Source organism: Rhinopithecus bieti, unplaced genomic scaffold, assembly GCF_001698545.2.
Source record: "Rhinopithecus bieti isolate Rb0 unplaced genomic scaffold, ASM169854v2 scaffold_13900, whole genome shotgun sequence".
Taxonomy (NCBI): domain Eukaryota; kingdom Metazoa; phylum Chordata; class Mammalia; order Primates; family Cercopithecidae; genus Rhinopithecus; species Rhinopithecus bieti.
In genome coordinates, this window is record NW_016808376.1 from 2,933,214 (window position 1) to 2,954,137 (window position 20,924).

A 20,924-nucleotide genomic window follows, 5' to 3' on the forward strand; every position below is an offset into this window, starting at 1 on the left:
AGCAGTATTGAATATTCTCGGAGTAATGGAGCATTTGTTTTTATTAAAATTAAAAATTACTAAATAGTTTGTAACAGATTTGGTATGTTTGTATTTGCATAGCAACAATTTATATTTATACATACATATATATATATATTTTTTTAACTACCTGGAAGGGATTTAGATACATTAGTTTGCTGACATTTTGAGCTCTTGAAATTTATTTGCTATTTTGCCCTTGGTGTGAGGATTTTCTTATTTGCCCCTTCAAAATCAATGATAAAATTTGAAATACAAAGCCTTCATGTGTGGATGCCCTCAGTAAAGATCACCAGTCAAGGAGAAAATGGAAAATAGCAAGTTTTTATTTTAGAAAATGCAAACTAGATCTTGCTGATTTCAAACCCTGTGGCTAAAAACAGTACCCAACTTCCTCCCCTAGTTTCCATTTAAAAAATAAACTAATAAATAAATAAATCTCTCTGCTTTGGTCAGATTAGCAAGTCAGCACTGTGAATAAAAAGCAAAATAAGATAAAACCAAAGAGAGAAGTTGTTTTATTTTTATGTACTACTGAGAACAGTGTCGTCTTGTGGCAGTTCTCGTAGACTGTGTTGGTTTAACAAGCGTCCAACCCTTTTGTCTTGTTGTTTTTGTCTTTCCTGCTCCCTGTCCCCTTGTTTCCCACAGGCTGTGCGTTTGTCACATTTTCTACAAGGGCAATGGCACAGAATGCAATCAAAGCCATGCATCAGTCTCAGACCATGGAGGTACTGTATCATCTGCCCTTTCTTTGTTTTCTTTGTGCAAATGATGGGGAATGGTAAAGCAATTCTCTCCTGTGTGGATTGTTCACATGACAATCACAGATGTAAACTTTCACCATCTCAGTTTTCATTCATTCATTCTCATTCTCTCTTCCTCTCTCTCTCTTTCTCTATGCATTTTTCCCCTAATGACTTGAAATGCATTTAGTAAAACCTTCCACTTGCTCTCCAGTTATCTCTTTTGAGCCTTTTATTGCAGTGGCATCGGTCCTGCGATGTAAAATGGTGAGCACTTGAAGCCAAGTGTCATTCCGGACCCAAAGGATCAAATACATTCCCCACCCCGGGGTCGGTGTGGATGAAACAGTAACAGCCTCCCACCCCAAATTACTGCTTGCCCTGTGCTAAGTCCCAGGGTTCTTTCTTTTGTACAGGGTCAAGTTATCTTCCATCTAGTCAAACAGCCTTGTGGTTTTACATCAAGATTGTTGGAGAAAGTTAATATTTATCCCACTGCATTTAACATTGAAAATGCAAATTTGGAAAATAGGATTTGTCTCCTTCCTTAAAAAAAAAAAAAAAAACAAAGAGAGCAATAACAAAGAAACATAATAAAGGCTCAAATGTGGTCTCCTAATGAGAGATCCTGGCTTTAGGAGAAGGTAAATACCCTGGTGTGGCTGTACACCTACGAACCTAGTTAGATGGCTCTGTACTTTTAGTCTGTGATTTGGGTCATGGCCTTTCAGAATTTTGCACAAAAGCATTCCAAGAGTGATATGCCGTTACTTCTTCTGTATTGTCTGATAGAATCATTTGGGAGTGCATGTTCTGCTGTATTATGTATACTGTATCTTTGTGTACGGGTGATCTTTTCTGGAGGTGGCCTTGTGGTGTTATCTGAAGCTGTTTTCACATTTTGAAAAAAGAATATTTTCAATTTTATTTAATATGCAAAAAACTTTTTTCTTGATTGAGCTTCTGTTTCCCCCCATTTTCGTGGGGTTTTATTTTTTGTTTGTTTTTGTTTGTTTTTTGCAATGCTGCCTCTCCCAAAGCATGCTGGGAGCTAAGTGATCATTATACGTCATGTTTTGTGGCAACTCTTTTATAGTGAATCGAAAGGTGGGTGCAGAGGGGGAAGGAGTGTGCATGGCATTGTCATTCAGTGTTTACTGTACTTTTCTGACTTGTGATACCAGCATTGCAAAGCCTATTGTCTTTTTCAAACATTGATCTTGACTTTGATATTCCTAACGTATCTTATATAATCACTGTGTTTTCCTTTCAGTGCAATGCATTTTTAAGACACTCACAACCCCCTACCTGACGGCAAGCTCAGGTGAAAATCGGGCATGATAGGAGATAATGAGCAGGATTTGGAATGTCTAGGAAGCTAATCTTGTCTGACACGCAGTTACACATGTGATGATGTTTTGCTTCCCTCTTTCTGTTACCAAGACTGCTCCATTCCTGTGGATTAGCCTGATTTCCAGCCACATTTTAATCTTCAATTCAGTTTGAAGATTAAAATGAAAGTGCTGTTAGAAGAAAAAAAAAAAAAAAAAAGTCTTGTATTTATCTTCCATATACGCGTTTCATTCTTACTTTTATTTCTTGTAATTTAGTGATTTGTACCCAAATTGGTCTCACCTGAGATAATTTGGAACCTCAATTCTTCAGTGTTTCTGTTAGAACCATTGCGATCCCCATCCCTTCCCTTGGAGCCCCCCAGTAATGCTCAGAGAGCCACGGAGAACCCACGGGAGACCATGTAACCCTGTGTTCCTGTAGGAGGAGGACTCAGGACCATAAAGCAGAACTGGGCATGAACCAGGCTGAGAAACAGTAGGTTCCCATCATGGAAAGAGTTGGTTTGACCACTGGGGCATATTTATTCCTAAGCCCTTGATCCTTTATTATTAATATCTCTATTATTTAAAAACCAAATTTGGTGTACTTGTTTTTAAAACCGGACATTCATGCTTACACAGAGGGGCCCTCTGACACTTAAATTTCTTGTTTAGTTTTTTTTTAATTGGCATTTAAATAGGAGGTTATACATTATGCAGTCACATTATAATTGTTTGACTAACGTTGTTTATTTTTTAGCTAATTACATTATTTCCAGGACTCTGGCATATGTCTTTAACCAAGATGTATTACCTAATTCACAGTGATGTGAATGTTGAAAGAACAAGGTCTTAAAAACAATTAATTTTATATCATGTCTTTTATTTCTCCACTTGCCTTCACTCTATCCCTGCCCTGTGTTTCATGGTTTAAAAAATTATTTTTTAAGCTATAATCATTGGCCTAATTTTCTGCTTTTATATCATTTTTTACTATTTAAGGAAGAAAAAAATAGATGTTCTGTTAGGAGAGATGCTATAATTTGTTATGGAACAAATTTGATGGAACAGTGACAACCCTTTTCCATGCAAAACCCCCTCTCTACGTAATCTTCAAAGTATGTTGCTCTCTTTTAAGTGAAGTACTGAAACATGGAACAGATACAGAAAAATGAATTACAAATTTTTTTTAAATGATGGAAATACTATTTTTGTGCAATTTACTGACATTTAACATTCTGTACCATGACTCGGCCTACCAGAGCTGAAGACCAGTAGGCTGGATGTTTAACACTGACATATTCATCTCATTTTTCTCACTTTTTTTATTAACAGACATTATATCCTCATGTATTCAGAACTGCACCCCAATAACTAGTCAAGGTGATAAGGAAAAAAATAAATGCGTTTGTTTTCCAGAAAAAAGCAACATGACCCAAAGGGAATGGAACAGAGAATCTCATTTAAATAGGAATATAACATTTCTGAGAGGAGAGAGAGAGAGAGAGAGAGAGGTCTATTATCATACTGAGTTTCAATAAAAGTTTTTATTTTAATCACTTGGGTAGAATTATTTATTTATACCTCAGCAAAATTGAACAGCTTTAATTGTGATGAAATGTGTAGGCAAGCCACACAAAGGAGAAGAAGAGGCTGGGGAAGGAGGTGGAGACTTCTGCTGAGTTACTTACCAAGTGGCAAATGTTGCAAAGGTGCTTTGGAAAGGAGGTCTTCGTCCTTGGAGTGTTAGGCCCTTATTATCCCTGATGATTTTACCTAGCTCAGAAGTGAATTCTGTGACCTTTGGCCATTTCTTTCTCGCTACCCCTACTCCTTGCCTTTTAAAGGAAATTAAAACTGAAAGAAGCTGCTAGAATGGTGAGGTTCATTAGAGAAAGAAGCCAAGTGGACTCCTCCGTCTGCTGTTCACGGTCTATCTCCTTTGGCTAGAATGTGCTTCTGTTTTTTGGGTTTGCACCAGCTCCAGGGATGGCGGGTAGAGGGTAGAGCAGGTGTGCTGAGGGAAGAGGACTCTCTGAAAACGTGAACGGTTACTTTGGAGAATGCCTGTGTTCTCTGAGTATCTCCTGCCCTCATCCACATAACTAAAATGAAGCCCTTTTCCCTATGATTGCTGGGTCGCTAGGATTTTCACGATCCCAAAGTTCACAGGTACATAACTGAAAATGGGAAAGAGTAAAAGATAAATGAATGAGAGACATGGCCATTCCCATTACAGATTGTCCCCTTTGTCCTCTATCCATCTGTGGACACGGGCAGACACACAAAGCCAAGTCTGTCTTTAAGACGAGCAAACCGTGAAGCTCAATTAAAGAACCTTGGAAGGGTCTGTTGTCTGTAAGGAGGTCCTGCAAGGTTGAAGGAAGACACGGGAAGAGAGAAGGAGAGGCAGTTACTAATCAGAGCAAGAAAGCAAGTGACTTCACCGACCACCAGATCCCCCAAAGAAACCACTGGCAGTATCTGGAATTTTCTGTTGATGGTACTGTTCAGAGAAGAAGAAGGAATATCAAACCATTTTAAACCATTTCAAACCATTTCAGCCCATTCCATGTGCTCCAGCCTAGTGCAGAAAGGTAGCTCCGGTGCTGAGTGTCGTGAGCGGATTCCGCCAGCCTGTAACCCCCTCTCCACTTTCCAATGTGTCTGACCACAGGGCTGCTCTTCACCTATCGTGGTGAAGTTTGCTGACACTCAGAAGGACAAAGAGCAAAGGCGCCTCCAGCAGCAGCTCGCTCAGCAGATGCAGCAGCTCAACACTGCCACCTGGGGGAACCTGACGGGGCTGGGTGGACTGACCCCGCAGTATCTGGCGGTAAGTGCTGGGCAATGCCAGTGTGGTCCTCACCCGCGGAAACTCTGCAAACTGACTTTTCCCCTCCCTATGCTGAGGCATTTGTTTTCAGTACATTTTCAGTCTCAGGGAATTATTGAAATCAGCATTTATGCAGGATATTTTTCCAAGTTAGAATGATTCTGTTAAGAACAAGACTAATTGAATTCCTGCCTGATGTAGGCTGGGCAAAGTCCCACAGGTTAAACTTCTAACCCGTGTTTGAAAGGTACCCCAACGCCCTGAGTTAGAAGATATGCAGCTGATGATGTAACGAGAGGGAGGCCACTGGGCTGGTGGGCTCATCCCTGTCAGGTCAGGGTCTGCCGCAGCAGGACGTCAGGTGAAATCTCCCAGAACTTCCATTCCACGATCCTGGCTTTTCACAGTGGAACCGGGTTGATGAAATCAAGTGTTTCTTACTTCATCTATTTGAAACCAACAAAATTCTGTTATATTTCAAGCCCCAACAGACCCAGTTCTTTCAGCCATTCCTTACATCTCATGGTGTCTGAACTTGAGCTTTCTGGTTGTTTACTCATGCTCTCCGTTCCACTTTGGCAGTATCTTTATTGAAACACAGTGACCAGAATTTAAGACAGTCCCCACAGCGAGATCTGAACAGGACAGAGTAGTAACCCCTAGTGTGGACTTGAGGGCGTCTGACTGGAGCTTGAGAGCGGCATTTGTAGTAACCATGGCAGATGCGGGCTGGAAGGCAGCCAGCCCTCCAAAGGTTTTATTTTTATGTGAGTAACTGCTAAATTGTGCTCTTCTACCCCGTTTTTCTGCTTTGGAACATAAGTGTTGGACTTCACATTTATTAATATAATTTCATATTATGAGTTTGGGCCTTTTATTCCAGCCTCAGAGAGGGGTGTGTGTGTCTGTGTGTGTGTGTGTGTGTGTGTGTGTGCGCGTGCGTACCCTCCATGTATTGGGTCCTCATTCTGTCATTTTACATTTTAACTATCCCTCTTGGGATCCTGTCACCCATTAGCTTTACTTTGTAGCAGAAGTTGTGCTATTGCGTCAAATTATCCTCCCTATTCCACCTTGGAAGGTGAGATTACCCAGCTTGTAGGACAGATGAAGAAAGGGAGACTCAAAGACGTTACATAACATTACCCAGAATCAACCAGCTGCTAGTGGCCGATGGGGCTTCAGCCCTTATGTCCCGCTGGCTGGCCATACTGCCTCTTTGAGGACTTTGGGTGCTGCTGTGGGCCACCTTCATCTTTTTAGCTGCCCCACCCCCAGTGCCCAGTGGGGTCTGGTATATAATAACTCTTCAGTACATATTTGATGAATGAATGAGAAGCATCCTTTTCCTGTCTTCCTCTGTGCTGTTAGCAAAAGCGTTGGCTCAAGTTCCCATCACTTTCTGTCCATTTCTCTACTTTGTCCATGAAGATACCATGAGAGATTTTGTCAGCTGTCTTGCTAAAATCTGTTTGCTCTGCCATTTTTTTCTTGATTTATCAGTCTAAAAATTGCTTTTAAAAAAGAAATGAGTCTAGCTTGACATTTCTTTTCCACAAATGTGTGCTGTTCAGATGCTCACAGACGATTCTGTGTACCAGAATTTTTGTCTGAGGCTGACATCATGCTCATTCACCTTCCTGTACTTTCTAAGAGTCCGGCTTCCCCCATCCACCATTTCTGAAAACTGAGACACATGTCCACTTTGTCTTCTAGCACATCCCCTGTGCCCCCACGGCTCACAGAAATCTCTGGCACATGTTTCTGGGACCACATCTGCAAATTGTTTGTGTACGTGAAGGAGAGTAAATCCCAGCCTCGTTTATAGAAACATGTTGTTAGAAGCTCTCACTACGTTTCCCTCTGCCACGGGGATTCTTTCTTCGCCATGTTTGTTCTACTGCCTTTCAGCTGAAAAGCCTTTCTCTCAAAGAGCCCTTAGCTACCTTGAGTGGTAGATTCTGACCGTGGCTCCCCAGAGGTTGGTTATCCGTGGCAATAATCCTGGGTGGTGGTTTAATGACACTCCAGATATTTCCACTTACCTCAATAGGTGTTTTTAACTCCTCTAAACATCTTCAAGGCTAGCTTAATTTTTAAAACTTAAAATCATTGACTATGAGGAGGACATTGGAGTTGATAAGTGCAAGAGAGTGAGAAACCCAACAGATGAAACCAAAATAAGGCCTTACTATTACAGTGGGTAGTCCCTAGCTTTTCCCACCCCCTCTTCCCTGCTCTCTTCCTCTTTCTGTGTGTGTGAGAGTATGTGTGTGGGCAAGGAATGGAGAGGAATGACTCAACACAGACTTTTCTTGGTTTTAGTACCTGATGGTATGAAGTCGCATAATATCATTGTACCTGAGGCTTGAGTTGAATCAGCCAAGGGTCCCCAACCCCTGGGCTGAGTACCAGTACCAGTCCACAGCCTGTTAGGAACCAGACTGCCCAGCAGGAGGGGAGCGGCAGGAAGTGAGCATTACTGCCCGAGTCCCACCTCCCATCAGGTCAGCAGCAGCCTCAGAATCTCCTAGGAGCACGAACCTGTTCTAAAGTACACATGCCGAGGGGTCTAGATTGCGTGCTCCTTATAAGAATCTAATGCCCGATGAGCTGAGGTGGAGCAGTTTCATCTCAAAACCTTCCCCTCAACCCCTGGTCTGTGGGAAAATTGTCTTCCATGAAACTTGTCCCTGGTGCCAAAAAGTTTGGGGACTGCTGGAATCAGCCACTGATAATTCCACACTGCTTGGTGCTGTTACCTCAATTAGGATCCATTTTCGAGCCATATCCATGTGTAGGGTTTTTCGTATCAAACTGGAAAGACCTGGACTTCCCCAGAGGAACAATGTTCTAGCTTGTTTCACAGAGCCCCAAATCAACTCTGAAAGCTTTTTTTTTTTTTTTTTTTTGAGACAGAGTCTCGCTCTGTTGCTCAGGTTGGAGTGTTGTGGCACCATCTCTGCTCACTGCAGCCTCCGTCTCCCAGGCTCAAGCAGTTCTCATGCCTCAGCCTCCTAAGAAGCTGAGATTACAGGCATGTGCAACCACACCTGGCTAATTTTTGTAATTTAACTGGAGATGGGGGTTTTGCCATGTTGGCCAGGCTAGTCTCGAACTCTTAACCTCGAGTGATCCCCCCATCTTGGCCTCCCAAAGACCTGTGATTACAGATGTGTGCCACCACACTTGGCTCTGAAAGCTGTTTTTAAAACAGTGAATTAATCTTGTTCCTCCTAAGTACACAGTGTGACAACAATATTTCAGTAATAAATGTGGTAAATCTATGTTTCTGGTATCCAAGTACATTTGAATATAGGAGATAACTATATGCTTGGCGCCACTGCTAACTGTGTCTGTACCGGTCTACCTTACCAAAAAGAAGATCCGTAAGTTCAGCCCAACACTCAGTCTTTCACTAAGTTAACCTGCGGTTCAGCTGAGTTGGACAAGTCCAGCAGCACCCCAGGGGCTCCATGCCTTTATCTCATGGCACCCACTCATTCTGCGCGGCAGGAAAAATGTAGCCCTGAAGGCACTAGTAGAAAATGCAGACTTCCTCACAGGTATATTAATGTTTTTAAAGATTGACATTTACAGTGCGTGACTTCGACGCACATAGCACCAGATAGTTCTAAGTTTTGACGAGCTGTATGTTTCACTCTGCAGCGAGGACTTTTAAAACGGCTGCCTATTTGCTTGGTCATGTAGTGGTGGCTGCAGCTGTACAGCTGTGAATAGATGCATTCATGTTCGTAGTTACCATGATGATCTTTATGTTGGCACCATGTGCCAACATAAAGTCAGTGAACTCATGTGCTTCTGATGAAGGATGAAGAAAGCTGAACAGTGCTGGAAAGTAGAAGAGAGGGAGGGAATGGACCCTGATTGACAGAGATGAGTTATGGTAACTGCTAGACTACAGAGAGAAATAATTAGTCACGCTATGTTGGTTTCAATAGATTTAACACCTGGTTGTTAAAAACAGTAAATTGATTAATTGTTTAAAGGCAGCAGTGTTAGTGAGTTTCTCCAGTGTCTGTGTTTCTTAATAGAGATTAGACATGAATATGGATTTACAGCCCCAGCTCTGGGGACCTTCAGTCCATCAATAGGCAATAGCAACCAACCCTGCAAATGCAAAGTAAACTGAATTTGTCCCCAGTTTAATGAGGGAGTTACTTTGCTCTCACCTTCTCCACCGAGCCCTGACTCTGTCCTTGTGCATTCATCCGCAGCTCCTGCAGCAGGCCACCTCCTCCAGCAACCTGGGCGCGTTCAGCGGCATTCAACAAATGGCAGGTAAGTCAGGAAGCACGCCTCTCTTTTTGACTATGCCATTGTCAGAATTTGGAGTTGGTTCCTAGGACAAAGAAGAAGCAGGGGAAGAGAACCAAGAGCGGTGATCAGACTTGTTAGCTTTTTGTCTGGTGTTAACGTTGGAACAGCCTGCTCTGAAGTGTCTCTGCTACCTCTTAGATTACCCACCCACCTTCACTGTGCATGACAGCTATAGAATGAAGGGGCTGAGAAATCCTGCTTGGCATCTATATCAACAAATGACCAGTCATTTGTTGTTTTTATAAATAAGATTGATTACTGGGGGCTTTCCATCCAGATCCCTATATCTAGGGCAGCCAAATGATTGACACCCCTCTAAAATTTTAATAATAGACAGTCAATAAAAATGTTCTGACCTCCGTAATGAAACCCAGGATTGCAGGCCTATCTTTGAGGCGGTTTGCAGCCCCTTGATAACGACAGACAATTAACAGGGTGGCTTTTTTACTGTAGTGCCCCGGTTGACAGAATCATGCATCAGAAGCTTTTATGCGAAAGTAGAATCTTTGTTCTCGAGAAAATCAAAGTGTGACTGCATTTGAAAGCCAGCTCGTTGAAAGATTCCTTCTTCTAATGAGTTGCGCCAGTCGTAACTGAGGTGCAGTGATTAGCAAAAGGTCACTCCTGCCGTGCCACCTTCCATGCCGATTTCCCTACCTAACACGAGGCCAGGGAAGGCAGCAAGTGCAATAAATCAGAACACAGGTGCCCATTAACCTGCCGTGAGGAATGGTCAGAGAGCCTTTTCCTTGTTTCATTCCAAAAAGGTGGGGGGAGAGGGCAAGGAGAAGAACAGGTTTTTGGCGTATTAGAACCAAGCATGGTTTGTTTTAACCAAGGACACCCTGAATCAGTGCAATGAAACCTGCATGTGCAGAACGAAGCGTTTTTTCTTTGTCACCATGAAAACTCCTTTTTTCCATATTGCTGTTTCTTTTTTAAAATATGTGTCCTTGGATTTTGTTGGTTTGTTTTTTCTTGTTTCACTTTGAATGAATCTGGAAAACTTTCAAGGGGCTTCTCCCTGGGCATGGTGTGTGATTGGCAGCCCAGCCGTTGTGGCCCGTGGCTCCTGGAAACTCATCAGCTGATGGTCTTCCTTGACCCGCAATAAAAACACTACCGAATTCATCGTTGGGCTTTAAATCCATCGGCACCGCCACCTGGTTCCTTGTAACATAGCTTTTGGATTATTAGAAATAACACATAACTTGAAATGATAGTTAAATCATTCAGCAGTGTCTACCAATATGGTTCAGGAAGCTGGCCTTGGAGCTAAGAATCACATTGAATGGTTAATTTATTTTTAATTCTATGAAAGGAGCTGGAGAGAGATAAGTAAAATATTCAGGGGATTTTCTGTGTTTTAAAAGAGAAAACCTCCTGATTGCAAGCTCTAAAATAAATGCTAAGATTTGTCACACTTTCAGCCCATGGGAGATTTGCTTTTCTCGCATAGTATGGACTCCCCGGGATCTGAAATTAGGGGCTTTCCTTAGAGGTGGCCTCAGGCTTTTCTACTCCCACAGTTGAATTATGCAGAGAAGGTCACTGGGTCCTGAGGCTGCTGCCGAGCGTGGTGTCCCGGGTGCACAGCGTGCCCTGTCATCTTTCATTAGGATGTGTGTGCCTGTGCCGCACCAGCCGCAGGTCAGGATGCCAGCCCCCGCATGCTCTGCCTGCTCATTTGAAAACTGAGGATATCTGGGAGTCACCCTACAAGGTGCCGAGGAGCAGATGGCTAATTTAAAGGCAATCCGTATGTGCTCTGAGCCTCCCAAATTATCAATTTCTTGAATCCTCAATGTGTGAAATTCAGCACGCTAAGTCCACATAGGCTAGGAAATCAAACGCTGGACAGGCCGTTCCCTACCATCATGTGGAGTATTCAGAGTCTTTGGAATATTCACAGTCTTCAAGGTGTAGCTGTCGGGCTCGGTGAAGGATACCTTGCATTTATAGGGATCGTCAGGTCTCCTCTTCCTGAGTATTTGAAGTATTATGGTTTGGAGTACTTTTTCCACCAGTGAAGAAAAGTTTATATGGCCTCTCCTACTCTCTTGTCTTGTCCCAGAAGTGGGGCTTACCTCTGCCCTTGCCATGAGTCTGTGCCCATGTTATGGAGTGATCATGGTGAATGGGCGATAGAGGTTCCTTCCTGGGAGAAGCTTTCCCAGCTCCCCCAAATGTGAGAGGGGCGCCTCTCTCCCGAATTCCCCAGAGCCCTTTGCTTCCTTCCCTCTGCCCTCACCTCCCTGGATGCGTCAGGACACTCTGTGGATACTCTTCAGTGCTCCAGGAGAGCATGACCCAGTGGCCGGCAGACTCAGCTCTCACCCCTCTAAGAGCTGCTCATGAGTGTCCTCGAGTGGATGAGTGAATAGATTTCTAACTCAACAGACATAAATCCCCAGTGGAGCCTAAGTTAAATGCCCGGTTTTTAAATTAAGAAATATGACTTCAGCAATATGTATAGACCAAAGGAACGTTAAACTAATGATAGTATCTTTACAAATGAGTTGTTGAGGATTGGGGGATAGTTTGTATAACATAAAACATAACAAATACAATAGAAAGCATATGGTAGTGGGATTGAAGAAAGCCGAGAGGTTATTTATCCCAGACACCACCTGATGTTACAGTACTTACTGAGTGACTGATATTGTGTCCTACTTAGAGTGGGCGCATCAACAATTCACATGTAATTTTTCTGTATTACATTGATGTATGTATAATGATCTCTGCATCTAAAATACAAGCAGTCCAGCCTGGAATACTGTCCCCAAAAAGCGAAAACCGATTTCAGAAACGAATAATACTTTGTTGTGAACAACCCTCAGACATCCCGGTGTGTCCTTCAGGAGATAAGGCTTATAGCTAGAGTGTAATATGCCACATTTATATGGGTAAAACATTTTCAGTTTCAGGAGAAAACCAAAAAAAAAAGAAAGAGAAATTTGAGATGACTGGTTCCTAAGTAGTTGCATCAATAAAATTGAATGAGACGTCAGCTATACTTTCTTTCCCAAAAAATCTTACCATTTTCCCCTCAAACTAAAAATAACTTCAGGTGTGTTTTATGGTTTTTATCAAAGAGAACCTTTACGAAATACGGAATTTAGAAACAGAAAATGGAAAAGGAACATACCTTGATAAACTGACGGCTTTTATATCTACTTTTTGTGCCTGCTTGGAGTTGGTTGGTTTTTATTTTCCCTCTTAAAATTTGTAATAAAAACGTGTCCATTTCTCACTCAGCAGTGATACTTGTTCAGTGAATTTCTGAAATCTCAGAAGCTTGGGGTCTGAGTTTGGCCTGAGAGCTTGGATTTTTCTTGAAAGAGAAAAGGAATAAGAGAAAATGTCTTCTCTGCCTTTAATTTGTTTGTAACAACTATCAACTCAAAAGAGCATCATAGAAAAACGAGGGGTAGTGTTTTACCATTTTGCTTTTAACAAAGCTCCTTTTAAAAATCATGCCGCTATCCTCATAGCAAGCTGAGGACATGACTACCACTTTGTTACTACGTTACAATTGGAAAAAGGGAAGATGAAAAGGTTAAATGAGTAATGTGAGACCACAGCAGTAGTCAGTGACCTTACAAGGATTAGGATATAGAATTCCCTAATACACAACAACCTGATGAAGTAGGGACTCTAACCCACTGCACGACTGGGCAACTGAAGCTGAAAGAGGTTAGCAGACTTGTCCGAAGGCACTAAGCTAGTAGGTGGCAGGACCAAGCTTCAGGTCCCATTCACCGGTGCAAACCCAGGCTGGCAAACCATGCTGTGTGTCTCAGCCCCTTCAGGTGAGTTTCACGGCCCCATACTGTTAGGAAGCACTTCAGAGATGGTTACAGGAAAGCTGCCTCCCTCCATCCTGGAAAACATCTCAAGTTTATCACGAGTGAGTTTTTCTTTGTTAGGGGGATTTTTTTCTCTAGGATAAAGAATTGTTACTAAACCAGTTACAGAGGTTGTGAAGCTGCGGTGGAAGTGTCTTTTGATGAACAGGAGGAAACGGCTTCGTTTCAATTCTGATTCTGAGTAAAGCAAGTAGTAATTCCCTTCCAGAATATCTGGTCTAAGTTTTGAAGGTAACAGTAAAATGGTAGAGTGCAAAGATTTGCTTAAAACCATGAAGCAGCTCTTTTATCAACCTGAGATCTGTTCTCTTAGAAGACTGTCTTGGTGTCTGGCATAAGTGGAGAGGAGGGAAGACATTTGCAAAAACAGTGTATCAGAGGTCTGAGAATGTCAAATTGGAGGCGCTTCCGGAGTTGTGAAGTGTGCTTGGTACATCCGCAGAGACCCACGCAGAACTTGGTTCCTCCCCAAGCTGAGTCTCCAGCAGTCCGCACTGCAGACGCTTCCTGCGAATGTGCTAATAGGCCTTATGAGAACATTCTATAACCACCCATCTGTCACTTTTTAACAGACCTGATTGGCAAGCACTTGTAACAACTGACATCTGTTCATGCTTATTGATATGCAGATTTATGGTAATTGCTATGAACAATAAGACACAAAATTACCTAAGGTGAACATTAAATTAAATTTTCATGCCCTTCTCCTTATAAATATTTTTTTTAATCTTAAATTTCAAGTAGGCATATTGCGCATCTGTTTGGTACATAATTTCTTCGTTTTGAGGAGGATTTTTTTGCCCAAATATTGAATGAAAAGTTGAATCCCTGTATTCTCAACTTTCTTTGCCATCTTCGTAGCCCGTTGTTAGAGTTCCTAAAACTTACTTAAATGTTTTGCATGTTCAGTCACCCGGATTATTGCCCCTGGTTCGAGAGGTGCCCATCTGAGCAGAGTGCTTCATAAAGTCAAATGCGGTTTTTCTTCTCGGAGAGGAACTATTTGCCAAGCAGGTGCCCGTGCCTCTCTGTCTGGTACCCTTTCAGGATGAGCGTGTGGGAGAAAGTGTGACTTGGGGTGCAGACTGAGGAGGCGCCGGGGAGAGGGGCTGAGACAGGGAAAGGACGGGGCACCCACGTACCTCAGAAAAAAGAGAGCAACAGAGGAACCAGAAAGACGACTTCCAGATGAGCCGAAGTGAAGCCCGCTGTTAGCTCTGGGGAGGAATAAGGGGAGTTTCAGGAGAGGCCCCGCGCCCCATCCAGGAGCAGGCCTGCGCCTGACGCCTGTGCCCGAGAAGCCTGGTCAGGCTACGGAGGGAGAGGGAACATCTGTCTTCACCCAGCTGCCCTGGCTGGTGTCTGCACATCGAGCCGGTGCCTTTCCCCAAAACCACTTATCCCCAACGTAGGAGGGGAAGGCGGGCAGGAGAGATGACCACGTTCCAGGTGATGGCGTTGTGGCTGTGGATCCATCTGTGGTGGGAGGAACCAAGACATCAGCCACCAGGGATGTGCATCGTTGCCAGGGAAGGGCCCAGGAATACCAGGGCCAAGACAGTCCCCACGCTCTTCTCACCTCGGGTTATTACTGTGGTGTGACAGAGCGTGAGACGGTCAGTAGCGCCTATAAGATCGGTAGGTGCGGGGATGTCCATGGGACAGGACAGACAGAGAACACATGGGCCACAGCCTCTGCCCAGCTGAGTGGACAGAGGCTGCTCTGGGCGGGGGAAACGGTGCCCTCACTGCCCTCCAGCCTCAGTCCTGGTTGGAGTGAGACGCCCAGGCGGCAGGGGAAGTCCTAGGGGTCTCAAGGGCTATTCTCTGGGGCTTCAAGGGCTATTCTCTGGGGCTTCCTGGCTCCAGCCTCCACTGGGTCTTCCCCCATTGTCACCTGTGCCCAGGAAGGTAGCTAAGACTAGAGGATCTTGGGCTCACCTGGCTGCTGCTTATGCTGGTGTGCGTATGCGTGTGCGTGCCTGGGTGCACAAGTGTATGTGTATGTGTTCAGACTGGGAGGAGGCACTGTCTCCCTCATCCTCCCTCTTCTCTGTGTCCTCACTCCTCAGCTCTCATTTCTTCCTGACGGTCCAGGTCGCTGCTGCACCCCCGGGCTCTCACAAAGTGATTTTCCACTACCATTTGTATCTCTTTCAGATTGTCTAAAGAGGTCAGACATTCTTCAGCTGTTGAGGATCTGTCACCAAACACGTTTTGCATGCACATCACACACATACTTTTTCATAAGATTTCAGAGAGTTTGTAGAGACCCTAAACCCTGTCAGGGACCTCTGCCTCAGAAGCACCAAGTTTAGAGGCCTGATGTGGAGTAGATGAAGAACACGACGAAGAGCACTGAGGCAGCAGCGGACGATGGTCTGTCTGGTCACTGAGGCAGCTAGAGCCAGTGGTCTGTAATATCTGGAATTCTGGCGATGAATGCAGAAGAAAAGCACGTTAAGAAATTAGGCCAGGTGTGGCGGCTCACACCTGTAGTCCCAGCACTTTGGGAGGCAGAAGCAGGCAAGGATCTCTTAAGCCCAGGAGTTCCAGACCAGCCTGGACAACATAGCAAAACCCTTCTCTACAAAAATTAGCTGGGTGTGGTAGCAAGCACCTGTAGTCCCAGCTACTCAGGAGGCTCAGGTGGGAGAATCGTTTGAACCTGGGAGATGATGGCTGCAGTGAGCCATAATTTCACTCCTGCCCTGGTGACATAGCAAGACCCTGTCTCAAAACATAGATATGTGTGTTAATTGCCAAATTGATTGAGAGAGCAAAGTGTAGTACATAGTTAAGTCGTTAGTGGTTAAGTGGTTAACCTAGTTCTTAGCTACAAATGAAGACAAGATCACAAGTTCATTCCCAGCCCTCTGGCATTCAGGCGGCAGGCACGAAATTCATATTGGCCCCAATGTTCTTGGACCCTGGGGCAGGAAGCGGCATTGCCTGGTGAAGCAGCGCTAGCCTGGAATCCACCCCAGCTCTCACATCTGTTCAGACTGTGGTGGGGCGAGCAAGGCCACTCCCAGCGGATATGGGGACCTGGGGAGTGGAGTTCACTTCTGGGCCCCTGCCACACTGCCTTTTGAAACCCTGTGCTGGACCAGCCCTTTCCTTCCTCTTCCTCCCTCCCTATCCCTCCCTCCCTATCCCTTCTAAACTTCTCTCAGAGGCAAAGTGTAAGGAATAAAACGGATGCCAAAGCACAGGAGGAGAAGGAAGAAGAGGTCAGAAGAGCTCCAGATGGGGACCGAGAGGGCAAAGGGTAGCTCATGGGCAGGCCAGGCTGGCAGGGAGAGGACAGGCACCCAGGGAAAGGGCGGGGCTCTCCTTTCAGGGAGCGACCCTTGGAGAATGGCTCATGGTGTTTTCACTTCTTCACGCCCGTTTCCTCTGTAACATGTACAAGGGTCACAGTGCCCACACCACGGGGTGTGTTAGGAACCCTAGTAGCAGAGCACAGGTAAAGAATGGAGGAGCTTGCCTGGCATGCACTTTGTTCTTGCTTCTGTTGTCATCATCGTTTAGGACAGAATTATTGCAGTTATTAGTCTGAGAGCTTCTTTTTTGAGCTTAACTCTACACTAGGCATTGTTGTTTGAGCTTTCTGTGTGTTGACCCATTTAATCTCTTAATCCTCAAGAGGTGGGTTCTACTTCAGTCGCACTTTATAGTTGAAAACCCCAAACAAGTAACTAGCTTGCTCCAGGTAACAGGCTGGCGGTAGGTGAGGCAGAGCCAGCTTTCAGCCCAGGTTGTGTGAGAGCAGGGCCTGAGCTCTTCTTGACCAGCCTGCACTGCCTTCTGGAGGTGGTGGTGATTGCTGCTGTTGTCCGTGGTGTCACCAGTAGAGCTTGTGTTCCAAGAAACGTGAGCAGGTAAGCTGCCCTGCCTCACCCCTGGTATACAAGCACTTCTTTTTTCTTTAGGAGAAGGGGTCTCACTCTGTTGCCCAGGCTGGACTGGGCCTGAATGATCCTTTAGCCTCAGCCTCCTGAGTAGCTGGAACTATAGGCACATGCTAGCATACCTGGCTCATGAGCACTTCGTTTTGAAAATAAGAATAGGGAGGACCATGAAAGCCTCATGGGTCAGCATACAAGGACTAGGAGAGGGATAGGCTGGAAGGGATGACATCTCCTGCAGCTCCTCAGCTGGGCTGTGCTTTCCTATGCTCCTCTACCATCCCCATCAAATCAAAGACTTCAGGGAGGATTTCATTCTTAATCTGGGCCTATTTCAAGAAACTGATGAACTGGCAGGATTTCTTCCCCACTCCCTGACATCTTCCTGCTCTGATATCCAGTAATCTGCTCAGGTACACGGACTATCATGTTTTTTACTTTATCCTCAGTGTCTTCCACAGGGTCTAGCCCATCATGACCACTCAGTAACTACTGCATGGATGGATGGATGGATGGATGGATGGATGGATGGATGGATGAGTAGATGATGGGTGAGTGAGTGGGTGGATAATGGATGGATGGGTGATGATGGATGGATGGTGAACGGATAGATGGGTGGATGATGGGTGGGTGGGTAGATGGATGGGTGAGTAGATGATGGATGGGGGGTGAATAATGGATGAGTAGGTGGGTGGATGCATGGTTGATGGACATTGGGTGGATAATGGGTGGGTGGATGATGGACGGATGGGTGGGTCAGATATGTCCTGGAGGGGGACCCCCTGGCCTGAGCCTAGAATGGTGGCTCTGCTTGTCATTATCAGTGCCAGATCATAGATGGATGTGGAGTAGATGATGAGTGGATGGGTGGATGGTGGGTGGATGATGGATGGAGTGGATGAGGGATGACTGGTGTGTGAATGATGGATGGAGGGGTGGGTGGATGACGGATGAGTGTGTGATAGGTGGATGATGGATGAGTGTGTGGTGGGTGGATGATGGATGAGTGTGTGGTGGGTGGATGATGGATGGATGGGTGGGAGCATGATGGACGGAGGGGTAAGTGGATGGGTGGATGATGGATAGATGGTGGGTGAATGATGGATAGATGGATGGATGGGTGGGAGGATCCATACCACAATGAGGGATGGATACGTGTGTTGATGAAGGATGAGTGGCTGTGTGGATGATGGATGGATGGGTGGGAGGATAATGGATGGATGGATGGATGGATGGATGGGAGGATGGATGGATAGTTGGGTAGATATGTGGGTGGGTGGATGGATGGATGGTGGATGGATGATGGGTGAATGATGGATGGATGGGTGGGAGGATGATGGATGGATGGGTGGGAGGATAATGGATGGGTGGGAGGGTAATGGATGGATGGGTGGGAGGATGATGGATGGATGGGTGGGAGGATAATGGATGGGTGGGAGGGTAATGGATGGATGGGTGTGAGGATGGATGGATAGTTGGGTAGATATGTAGGTGGGTGGATGGATGGTGGGTGGATGGATGGTGGATGGATGATGGATGGATGGGTGGGAGAATAATGGATGGATAGGTGGATGATAGGTATGTGGATAGATGGATAGATGGGTGGGAGCATCTATCCCACAATGAGGGATGGACGGGTGTGTGGATGAGAGATGGATGGGTGTGTGGATGATGGATGGGGTAGATGGATGATGGATGGGTGGGAGGATAATGGATCTGTGGATGGATAGTTAGGTGGATGGATGGATAGTTGGACGGATGGATGGGTGGGTAGGTGGATGATGGATATATGGATGGATGAATGGGTGGAGCAAATATGGATCCTCTTCCTTGATTGGTTCTGACTAACTCTTCTCTCCTTTGGTCCTCAGATCCCTCAGATGCTAGGGATCACAGTGTCCCCTCCTTTCCACTCTTCATCTAAGATTCCTTGACCCATAGTTTTTCCTTTCCTTGCAGTCCGGCTGTTGAGCAGTGTTAGCCATGCCTCAGTGTGGTGCCTCAGAGACTCAGCCACCTGCCCTGGACTTCCCAGGCAGCAGCAGGGAAAGGCTTAGCAGAATGTCAGAAACTCTGTTGGGTGGTAAAGTATATGGAGGAGAAATGTAGAGGAGGACACACAGGCCCTCAGCCCTGGATCCTAAAGAAGCGGGCAGTGGAGAGAACCTGAGTGCTGTCGGCTCAGTTCCAGGACCTTTAGTGAATGTCAGTGGGTGAGAGAAGGACTAAACATGGGCCCTATTAAGTATTTGCACAGTGGATTAGTTAATGATTGAGAGGAAACAGCCAATATTTGATGCTGTTGTAAATACCAACGAACTAATAAAGAATGGGGAAAACTAAAACCTTGGCTAGCTCTATATAGGCAATACTCTTTAGAGCAATTTATGTAAATGTCAAAGTGTCTGATACCCTGTTTGTCTTACATAGATTTGCTTATCACATACTATATATATTCAACTGTGCGCGCGTGTGTGTGTGTTTACATGGACTTGAAAATGAGTAAGATAAAATTTTTGTCCTAAAGGAACTTGATATCTGGTTGGGAGGGCAAGAAATACACACAAATAATGTCAACGTAGGGTATGATGTGAGCCACAAAAGAGTTATAAACAAACATATAAAGAAATTTGCAGCTAACAAAAAGTATGTGCATTAAATGTAAACCATATCTCCTTAGGAAGAGGCTATGGGATGGGGGCAGAAGGCTCTGCCCAGGCCCACGAGGGTCTCCTCCTTGGCTGTGAGGCCTTGGCCAGGGACCTGATGTCTCTGACCCAAGTGGGCCAGCTGAGCCAGGCCATCAACACAGCTCCATCACTGAGGCTTCCACCTGGAAGGGACATATTATGTCCTGGAGGGGGACCTGCTGGCCTCAGCCTACAGTGGGAGCTCTGCCTGTCGTTAATCGGTGCCAGATGCATATTGTAGGCTTTGATTTTGGTGCTAAGCTCTGTTCTTGTGTGCTCAGCCATATGTTGGTGGTGTGGTCTGGTCATGGTTCAGGTTAGAGGAAGCACGCATCGTGAGAGAGCCAGAGGGCAAGGACAGACGTGCGTGAATGTACCTCACTCCTTGCAAGACCTCACACAGCCTTGGTGCTCCCTCACGTTCAAGTCACACATGTATTCGTGTGTTCGTAGGAAACAGAGCCCCTTGCTGGGACCATGTTGGTCTGCAGTAGGGCCAGGCAGCTTGCGTATTTCCTCCGTTTTCCCAAAGTAAAACTGAAAAATGAGACCAGGGCCTCTCAACACCCATGTTCTCATGAATATGGCACCGTGTGACCCTTGATGAGAGAAAACCAGGGAGTGCTTTCTTCCGATTGTGTTCACTTGATAAAGCAGGGTTGCCGGAAGTCTGCCCTTGTCTTGCAGAAATTCACAGGATTACAGATACTTCTGTCCTGCTTTCAAGCATCCCTGTGAAATAAGTAAGTTTTGAAAAGCAGGTGCTTGGCTTTCAACCTAAGCCAAAAGGCCTGGATGTCTCCTGGAAGAAGATAGAGTATCACTTTGGACAAAATGCGAATCCATTTAACAACCAAGATAGCAGGAACTTTTTTCTAAGTGGAAATGCACCCTGGTTGAGGAGGCCAGGGCAGAGGGTCAGAAGGGTGCTGTCTAGAGCACTCAGCAGCCAGGCACTGAGCTGCCCCCATGGCTGGGGGCTTACAGATATATGTTGCTAGAACATTCATCCCTCCACCAACGCCCCTACACACATTACAGAAGCAGCTGTCAGGGCATTCTCCCTAAAGAAGACTAAATTTGCTCCATAGATATTGATTAAGTATCTGGACTTAATACCGGAGAAGAAGGTAAAATTAAGCTGAAGTCCACCATCTTTCTATCTGCAGCTCCTCT

General features: G+C 45.2%; 1 protein-coding gene across 18 annotated transcripts in view; it reads left to right on the forward strand.

Moving 5' to 3' along the window:
• The window catches only part of CELF2 (CUGBP Elav-like family member 2), a 558,220-nt gene that overhangs the window by 488,176 nt on the left and 49,120 nt on the right, over window positions 1–20,924 (forward strand). For 17 of the 18 annotated variants that reach the window (XM_017886678.1, XM_017886680.1, XM_017886681.1 and 14 more), the window contains 3 exons: window positions 673–752; window positions 4,779–4,937; window positions 9,176–9,239. In XM_017886678.1, the coding sequence (XP_017742167.1) occupies window positions 673–752; window positions 4,779–4,937; window positions 9,176–9,239 (303 nt within the window). The remainder of the gene's footprint in view (window positions 1–672; window positions 753–4,778; window positions 4,938–9,175; window positions 9,240–20,924) is intronic. The other variant, XM_017886695.1, reaches the window with a different exon arrangement.